This window comes from Phascolarctos cinereus, unplaced genomic scaffold (assembly GCF_003287225.1).
Source record: "Phascolarctos cinereus isolate Bilbo 61053 unplaced genomic scaffold, phaCin_HiC Scaffold_9;HRSCAF=440, whole genome shotgun sequence".
Taxonomy (NCBI): Eukaryota; Metazoa; Chordata; class Mammalia; order Diprotodontia; family Phascolarctidae; genus Phascolarctos; species Phascolarctos cinereus.
In genome coordinates this window covers 248103079-248113040 of record NW_027556402.1, presented here as the reverse complement: position 1 = coordinate 248113040, position 9962 = coordinate 248103079, and the positions used below count along the sequence as shown (strand labels likewise).

The window sequence follows — 9962 nt, the reverse complement described above, 5'->3', positions numbered from 1 at the left end:
GCTGGGAGAGACACAAGAGAATGCTAAGAATCCATCTTCAAAGAGCTTATTATCTGGTTGAGGAGATAAACTTATTTTATTTTACACCATCTTATATAGTGTACTGTTTCATTTTGTTTAAACTCTATGAGACTTACTAGAAATGATTTAATAATTTTGAGAAGGGAAAGCTGAATGTGGGTAGATATACTTTTGGAAGGTTTCATGGAGGGAGGAGGCTTGAGAAGGACGTTGAAGGACGGGCAGAAAGATGGTATTTTTGAATGTTATGTATATTTAATTAAATATTGATGTTTACGGTTTGACAGGATAATACTTTCTTACCCCTAAAATGGTAAAGAAAACTTCAAAATTTGTTGCAAACTTCAAAATCTTTGTGCAGATTGCTAAAGCAAAGGTCCACTTTGGGTTCTAATTTTCAATCTATTTGTATACAATGTGCTGTGTAGGGTATTTCCTTTTCAGACTCGGTAGATTTGACTAATCTGTTGAATGGAAGATACCTCTTCCTCTGGGAGATGTTGAGTTGGCCCAAAGAACCAATATGGAAAAGGCAAATGTAACCTTTGTGACTGAATTCATTTTCTTGGGTCTCTCTTCTCAACCAAAGGCTCAACTCATCCTTTTTATCATATTTTTATTCTTCTACTTATTAACAGTTCTTGGTAATCTCATTATCATCACAGTAATTCAGATTGAACCCCATCTCCAAACCCCCATGTACTTTTTCCTAACTAACCTGTCTTTCTTAGACATTTGTTATACTACCACCAATGTCCCACAAATGCTTTCCAATATGGTAGGAAAGAAAAAGACAATCTCCTTTACTGGCTGTGCAATCCAGATGTATTTCTCCCTCTCCTTTGGGATGATTGAATGTGTACTCTTGGGGGTCATGGCATATGACAGATATGTTGCTATCTGTGCTCCATTGCACTACCCAGTCATTATGAACAGGCACGCTTGTATTCAAATGGTCATCATTTCCTGGACTAGCAGCTTCCTGAGCTCCATGGTGATCAATGCCTTCACCTTGAGTTTGCCTTACTGTGGGCCTCATGTGCTGAACCACTTCTTCTGTGAAGTGCCCTCTGTACTGAGGTTAGCTTGTACAGACACCTCTGTCACAGAACTGGTAGTGTTCATCTTTAGCATCATAATTGTCTTCATTCCCTTCCTTCTCATCGTCATCTCCTATGCTCGCATCCTCCTGTCAGTCCTCAGGATGCGCTCTGCAGCAGGAAGACTCAAAGCATTGTCCACCTGTGCCTCCCACTTGACTGTGGTGGTTCTGTTCTATGGGACAGCCATCTTCATGTACATGCGTCCTCAGTCCAAGTCGTCCCGGTCTGGGGGGAAGGTCATTGCTGTTTTCTACACTGTTATCACACCGATGCTCAACCCTCTGATCTATAGCTTAAGGAACCAGGATGTGAAAGGGGCCTTGAAAAAAGTCATCAGCAAACACAGCCTTGCATAGTGCATAGAGATAGGATAAAAAATCAAGACTTTGGCTGGAATATTGGCCCAGACACTCATTGTGTGAGCTTGGTAAATTATTTCATCTCTTATTAGGGATGCCCTGCCTTTGGAGTGCTATTCTAAGGGAAAAACTCAGGACTTTCCATTCCTTCCTAATGAGGAGAGATTGAACTGTCATCCTAAAATGGACCTATATAGTATGACTCTGGACTGAGCCCAAGCTTCCGTTTTAATTAAGTAATATACAGCTTTTAGAAATGTGCTATTCACAACAACTTTGTGAAGTGGGCAATGCAGATACTAGGTGAGAGAAGAATGAAGCATTTCGATTTTGAGTGATTTGTCCAGAACTTCAAAGTGAGTGATGGGCAGAGTCAGGCCTTCTTATAGATGGGGTATCAGGTTTAGGGAATAGCAAGAAAGTGTCAGTATCAAACTCAGATCTCCTGATGCTTACTTAGTACAGTACATTCTCCACTGTTGGACAGCAGCTTCTATGTCATTTAATTCCTAGTCAGTTTCATTTGGAAGATAGATAGTATAACGGTACCCTATGGTAACAGTCAGGAAACTTGGTTTTCATATCTGTCCCTTACACTTGTTGTGCGATCCAGTAAATCATTTCACTGTTCTGTGCCTCAGTTTCTCCATCTTCAGAATGAGGACCATAATGCTTCATTACCTATTCCACAGCAATATTGTGAATAAAGCTTTGTAAATATCAAGCCATAATATACATATAAATGTGAACTTATTTTGTTTTAAATATAGACAGAAATTTCCTTGAGAGCAGGAATTATTTTGTTTATATCTTTGTAGCCCTAGGATCTTTCAAAGTGCTGTAATGGCTTAATAAATATTTGCTGTGTTGAATTAAATGCTTATTTGTTGCATATTTTATAAAGTATTCCCAATCAGATGTAGAATGTAAAGGACGGCTTCTGACATTCCTTACAATTCAGAGATTCTACCCTTTCCTATGAGTCACAATTTCCTGAATGCACAAACGAGAGGTTGAACTAAAGTATCTCTAAATTTTCTTCTGGCTCTGAACCCATATGATCTTTTGAAAAGAGTTAATATAAGGTTTGTGTTCATTGTATGAGCCTATGATCATAGGTTTAGAGCTGGACAAAAACTAACTCATTATCTTGTCCAGTCCTCCATCACAAAAGTGCTGGGGACTCTCCAGGTCCTCATACCTGTCTGGGATGAGATGGTGGAGCTATCTGCTTGTCCAGGAGCCTATAACTGATCTGCATTGTGATACAACCATGCCTCCTAGATACCAGGACAACTGGATGTATGGTGAAAAATACAGGCAACCAACCAGTTGTTGAGCCTGACTGACGTCAAAATTCCAGATTGGTTTTCTTCCCAGAACTGACTTAAAATTTTGTCTACAGGAAGCCAAACAACAGTTCAAGTCAGGTTATTCAAGGAAAAATCAATTAAGCCAGATTTGAATTGCTGAGCACACAAAATAGGCAAAGTTGCATTTGCTTACTTTTCCAGTCATTATCTAGTCTCCATTCACAGTGGTGGAGGGGAAAGAACCCTAGACTAGACAAGGACACAGGAAACTTTTGTTCTACCATTTGCCAGCTGTGTGGCCATCAGCAAGTCACTTCCCTTCTCCGTGTTGCACTTTCCTTATGTATAATGTGAGGCACTGGCTAAAATTATCTCTAAGGACCTTACCAGACCTAACTTTCTCTGATTTTTGTTCTAATGTCCCACTTGCTTCTGACATTGTATTTTCTATGATACCTACACTTTTTGACATTTTATGTTCTAAAGTTTCTCCCAGTTCTACCATTTTAAAAGTCTAACAATAAAATCACTTGTGTTTTGACATTTGCTGTTGAAAATCATTGTAGAATATATAACTCAATTAGTTTAGCCTAATGAAGACAAAGGAGTTTTTCATTGATGGCTGAACATCTTGCTTAATCTCAAGATCATCTTCTTAAACATCACAGAAAGGCAGCAGTTGCCTGGTTGACAGGGTATTGGCATGGAGCTGGAAAGATAAGGGTTCAAATACCATCTCTGATACTTATTGTGTGATGATGGACAAATCTGAGCCTCAGTTCCCTTTACTTTAAAATAAGGACAATAACACCTGTAATACCTGCCTCATTGGGTTGTGAAGTCCAAGTGAAATACTCTATATAAAGCACTTTGGAAATTTAAAGTGCTATATGTATGTGTATATATAGTATACACACACACACACACACACACACACACACACAAATACACACACATATCTCCATTATCATTATTGAGTCCTCCAGTCTAGTCAAAACTGTTGTAGGAGATTGAGCCTCATACCAGCCATACAACAGAAATCAACTTTGCAACATTTAGCTCCTGATAGCAGCTGCTTTTCTGGTCATTTTGCCTCTTTCTCCTTAAAAGTGAGTGTGAAAAACCTGAGGGCTCCAGGGAGTTCTAAAGTCCACTTTGCCCAGTTGTGGTTTTGGTGTCTATAAAAAAAGAGCCAAAACGAAGTGAGAGTCTTGGCCCCATGTGGGATCAGTCCAAGCTTTGTTCACACAGCAAATGCTTCCTTGCTTTAGGACTAAACATAACCATAAGACCAATGGAAATATTGAGATTCCATAACAGAATCCAGACAGACTCTGAGGACTTTGATATGCCTGGCCCTTAAATCATTATGAACTTACAAGTTTGATTCTCTCTTAACCAGTGAAAAGAAAAATAGTAGAGTTTGAAAGCTGGAAAGAAACTCTGAACCCAAGGCTTCTGGCTTAATTGGCCTAGATAATCTCTGGTAATATGAACTATGTGACCTTGGGCTAACTTCACAACTGAATCTCAACTTCCTCATCTATGAAATAAAGGGGTTGAGAATGGAACTACATGGCCTCTAAATTCTCTCTCAACTCTAAATGCTACGCTTTTATAATTCTATGATAATACCCTCATTTCATTGGTGATGAAACCTAGACAAAAGAAAGGACTTACCTGAGGTCACATAATGAGTTAGTGGCAAAGATGGATCAATAAGCTAAGTGTCTTCTGGCTTTCAGGCCTCAGTTCTTTTTCATAACCACTAACTGATTCTCATTACCATGAAAGAATCTTTTTGATACTACAATGAATGATCCACCTTAATGTCTAACAGGACATAGCACGTAACATTTTCCAGCTATGCCAAAGAAAATAACACCAGTACTGAAATTAATAATGAGGTGTAAATGACTGTGCAGAAAAACTTTCCTGATAGCAGATTTGGATAGAATAGAGGAGTGAATTGGTAGTTGAAGGAGAATGGGAGGAAGTAAAATATGTCCACAGAAGTAGGAAATGAGGGGGCAGCTAGGTGGTGCAGTGGATAAAGTACTGGTCCTGGAGTCAGGAGGACCTGAGTTCAAATCCAGCCTCAGACACATAACACTTACTAGCTATGTGACTCTGGGGGAAAGTCACTTGACCCCAATTGCCTCACCAAAAAAAAGTAGGAAATGAAAGGTACGTAAATGACAAGTTGGGTTATAACGAATAACCTTAATTTCCTTCTCAATTTAACTTTATGACATCTATAGATGTACACATTAGAGAATTATCCATCATCCATGGGATGTTCTTCAGATCACAAACACTTCCCAGGGAGAAAATCATCAATAATCATTAGCATAACTTTATGACTACTGATGCCTTACTATCAATCTTTTTTCTAGATATTTATATGGAGACTTACTGTCCCTATATTTGGGGGCCAAAATATTTCTTGAAAAGACCAAGGAAAAACCTAATGGATTGTATTTCTACATTGTGGACTCCATAACTTAATTCTTGTTGTTTAGGAACCCAATAATTCATTGTCACAAAAGTTTTTTGAATTTTTTGCTTTTTTTGTGACCATCACATATCTGGTCATGTGAGTTCCCTTCTCAAGATGCTTCTGTGTCTCCTTACAGCTTCTAGGATTAATAATAAACCCCTCCCACTAGTCATATAAAATCCTTCACAACCTGGATTGTTTGAGGAAGCTGTGGAGTATTGAATCTAGTGATAGGAAATGCAGAGTAATAACATTAAAAGAACTTACAATCTCTATACAATTCAAAGCTGCTGACCTCAAAGACAAGATGCAAAAAGAAAACATAAGGATCATGGGTTTCTCAGAAAAGCGTAACTTCTACTCTGATGATTACAAAAATGACAAATACTACTACAACTACTACTAAAATTGCAGACTATGATGCATGATAATATAAGAAAAACAGCCCAGAACTTCAGAAAAAGGAAACAAAAAAGCCCCAATAAAAATAATCCATATATTACCCCCAGAACCAAAAATAATTTTCTAGAAACCCCAAGAGACATAGTGGAGAAATTTAATAGTTCCAATACAGAACAACAAATTTTGCAAGTAGACAATAAAAATGTCTTCAAACATTGAATAAATCAAAATTTAAGAACACAAAATTATTCTTCAATTACTTAGAACCATAGAAAAGGATGGAATAGTATATTTAAAAATGTTTTCAAATTGTTAGCCAAAATATCATACTGTGCAATCCAGGCTTTCGTCATCAGTGAAAGAAAGATGAACATTCAACAAAAAAGGCATTTGAGGTGTTTCAGGAAAAAAAAAAAGACATCATCTAAATGTTGAACTTGCACATACCCTGTGGTAGGCAATAACCAGATCTATACATATTGCAAGGGAGGAAATAGGTACGGGGAAGAGGTGGAGCTTAAACAGGGAAGTTACTAGACTGTGATGAGGATAGAATCTCAAATGTGGAAACACCAATCTAAGAAGCTAAATTGGGGGCAGCTAGCTGGTGCAGTGGATAGAGCACTGGCCCTGGATTCAGGAGGACCTGAGTTCAAATCTGGCCTCAGACACATAACACTTACCAGCTGTGTGACCCTGGGCAAGTCACTTAACCCCATTGCCTAAAATAACAACAAGAACAAAAAAAGAAATAGCTAAATTACAACCTTGTAGGGTTTGGGAAATCTTGATGCTTAATAGCCCTTTGCTAAATTGATAGCTAAGCCATTGTTTTATGTACAATAGAAGGGTTTGCGCTGGTTGCTTGATCCCCAGCATCCTCTTGAACCTACAGGAAGCTCCCACCAGGATAGTTTAACACTTCCTCAGGTAGAGAGGTTCTTCTATACTCTGAAGGCCTATATATGCCACCCTTAAAACACTGCCTCTGTGTAGTAAAAGGAGACAAAGGAAAGTTGTCCCTAACTAGATCCAGAACCAGAACCAGAACCAGAACTAGAACTATCAAAGTGTATCCTTTTACTTTAGTCAACAGATGTAGCCGTATAAGACACGAAACCAATTCTTTTATACTTCTTTCTTTGGCCATGTCAATTATTTGTGACATCTTGATATCTGTCAAGGACGGCTGAAAGCAGCCCCCCCTACAGAACACACCAAACAACAGAAATACAAGAAAAGATTAAAAAGTACAATTACCAAAGAAAAATAAACAAAATGAGTGAAATTTATAATATTTACGGAAATCGAGATAGAGAAAGAGAGGAAGCAACAAAGAAAGCAAGAAAGGAAGCACTTAAGGGTTAAAAAAAGGATTGTTAAGAGAATAAAGAAGCTCAGATTCTTACAATCCAGCCACTGCTCAGATTCTTATAATCTAGCTAATGGTTCACTAATGTTCGGATTCCTTAAGAATCTGCCCAATATGACGGATGTTCTAATAAACCTCGTCTTTGGCTGAAAAAAAGAGAATAAAGAAAATATATATTAATGCATAAAGATGTGATTAAAAATTAAATAGAAGTGGTGGAGATATGACACTGGAGTTCTATGGACTCCCCTAGAGGTGAATCATTCTCTCTTTTAGGACAGAATTACACAGTGTGGATGTGTAGTAATGGGGAAACAGATACAAATGTGTCATGTCTTTTTAGCAAGTTGATGGGAGAAGAGCAGTGAGATGATGAGTCCTTTAGACTCACAGCAAGAAGTGAAGCTGCAAAGGGAACTATATTTTGCTAAAGGGTAGCATAGACAATGAAGTAATATCAATAATAAACATATATGCACCAAATAGTAAAGCATGCAAAATCTTAAAGGAAAAGTTAAAAGAAAAAAAATACACAGTAAAACTATAATAATGGCACACCTCAACTTGTCTCTTTCAGAACTAAATAACTCTAACCAAAAAAATAAACTAGAAAGAAGCTAAAGAAATGAATAGAATTTTAGAAAAGTTGAATATGTAAACCTGTAGAGAAAACTGAATGGGAATAGAAAAGAATATACCTTTTTTTCTCAGCAGTACATGGGACATACACAAAAATTCACCCTGTATTAGGACATAAAACTCTCACAACCAAAGGTAGAAAAGCAGAAACATTAAATACCATCCTTTTTAGATCATAATGCAATAAAATTATATTCAATAAAAGACCATGGAAAGATAGATAAAATATTCATTAGAAACTAATGTAATCCTAAAGAATAAGTGGGTCAAAGAAGAAATCAAGGAAACAAATAATAATTTTATTACAGAGAATGACAACAATGAAACAATATAACCCAAATTTATATGATACAGTCATATATGTTAAAGGGAAAATGTTTATCTCTAAATACATCAGTAAAATAGAGAAAAAACAGATCAACAAATTGGACATGTGCCTAAAAAATAAACTAGAAAAAGAATTAATTAAAAATTCTCAGTTAAGCATCAAAGTAAGAATCCTGAAAATCAAAGGAGAGATGAATAAAAGTGGAAATAAGAAAACTGTTGAATAATTAAAACTAGGAGCTGGTTTTACAGGGGAAAATTAACAAATTAGATAAGCTGTTGGTTCACTTGATTAAAAAAAGAAGAAAACCAAATTACCAGACTCATAAATGAAAAGCATGAATTTACCATCAATGAAGATAAAATTAAATTATTTATTATGAGCTATTTTTGTTCAATTAAATAAAGTGAAATGGATGAATATTTACAAAAAATATAAATTGCCCAGATTAGCAGAAAATGAAATAGAATACTTAAATAACAGTATCTTAGAAAAGAAACGAACAAGCCAACAATAAGCTCCCTGAATAAAAAATCCACAGGAACAGAAGGGAATCACAAGTGAATTCTATGAAACATTTAAAGGAAAATTAATTACAATACTACATAAACATTTTGGAAAAATAGGTAAAGAAGGAATTCTACCAAATTCCATTTATGACACAAATGGTGCTGATAACCTAAACCAGGAAGAGCTAAAAGAGAGAAAGAAAACTAAAGATCAATTTCCCTAATGAATATCGATGCAAAAATTTTTAAATAAAATACTAGTAAGGATATTAGAGAATTTTATCACAAACATCATACACTACCATAAAGTAGAAATTTTACCAGGAATTCAGGGCTGGTTTAATATTAGGAAAACTCTCAGCATAATTAATCATATCAATGACAAAACAAACAGAAATCATATGATTATCTTGATAGATGAAGAAAAAGCTTTTGATAAAATAAAACATACATTTCTATGCGGGGGGGGCACTTGAGAGCATAGGAATAAATGGAGTTTTCCTTAAAATGATAAGTAGTATCTATCTTAAAACTAACAGCAAGAATTATCTATTATGGGAATAAGCAGGAAATTTCCCCAGTGATTTCAGGGGTGAAGAAAGAATGCCAATTAACCAATTAACTTTTATAATATTGGACTAGAAATGCTAGTTGTAGCAATAAGAGAAGAAGAATTGAGAGAATTAAAATAGACAATGAAGAAACAAAACTATCACTCTTTGCAGAAGATATGATGGTATATTTAGATAATTCTAGAGAATCAATTTTAAAAAGTAGTTGAAATAATGAATAACTTTAACAAAATTGCAGGATTTAAAATAAGCCCACATAAATCATCAGCATTCCTATATATTACCAACAAAGCCCAGCAGCAAGAAATACAAAGAGAAATTCCATTTAAAATAACAGTAGACAATATAAAATACTTGGGAGTCTTACCTACCGAGACAAACCCAGGAACTATACGAACACAATTACAAAACACTTTTCATGCAAATAAAGTCAGACCTAAATAATTCGAAAATATTAATTGCTCAAAGGTAGGCTAATAAAAATGACAATTCTACCTAAATTAATTTACTTATTCAGTGCCATACAAATTAAAATGCCAAAAATATTTTATAGAGCTATAAAAAATCATAACAAAAGTAATCTGGAAGAACAAAAGGTCAAGAATATGAAGGGAATCAATGAAAAAAATGGCAAGGAAGTAGGCATAACCAAACCAGATCTCAAGTTGTATTCTGATGGTCAAAGGATATGAACAGGCAGTTCTCAGATGAAGAAATTAAAGCCATCTATAGTCATATGAAAAAATGCTCTAAATCACTATTGATTAGAGAAATGCAAATCAAAACAACTCTGAGGTACCACATCACACCTATCAGATTGGCCAAGATGACAAAACAAAAAAAA

At 35.7% G+C, this 9962-nt stretch overlaps 1 protein-coding gene across 1 annotated transcript; it reads left to right on the top strand.

Moving 5' to 3' along the window:
* The first annotated feature begins 544 nt into the window (after positions 1–544).
* Positions 545–1480, top strand: LOC110199575 (olfactory receptor 2G3-like). The gene has a single exon (XM_020974449.1). It carries the CDS (start codon positions 545–547, stop codon positions 1478–1480), a length of 936 nt encoding a protein of 311 aa, XP_020830108.1.
* Positions 1481–9962: the final 8482 nt, after the last annotated feature.

What these genes read in the sequence shown, in the direction of transcription:
- LOC110199575 (XM_020974449.1), top strand. Translation starts at nt 545, where the DNA reads ATGGAAAAGGCAAATGTAACCTTTGTGACTGAATTCATTTTCTTGGGT.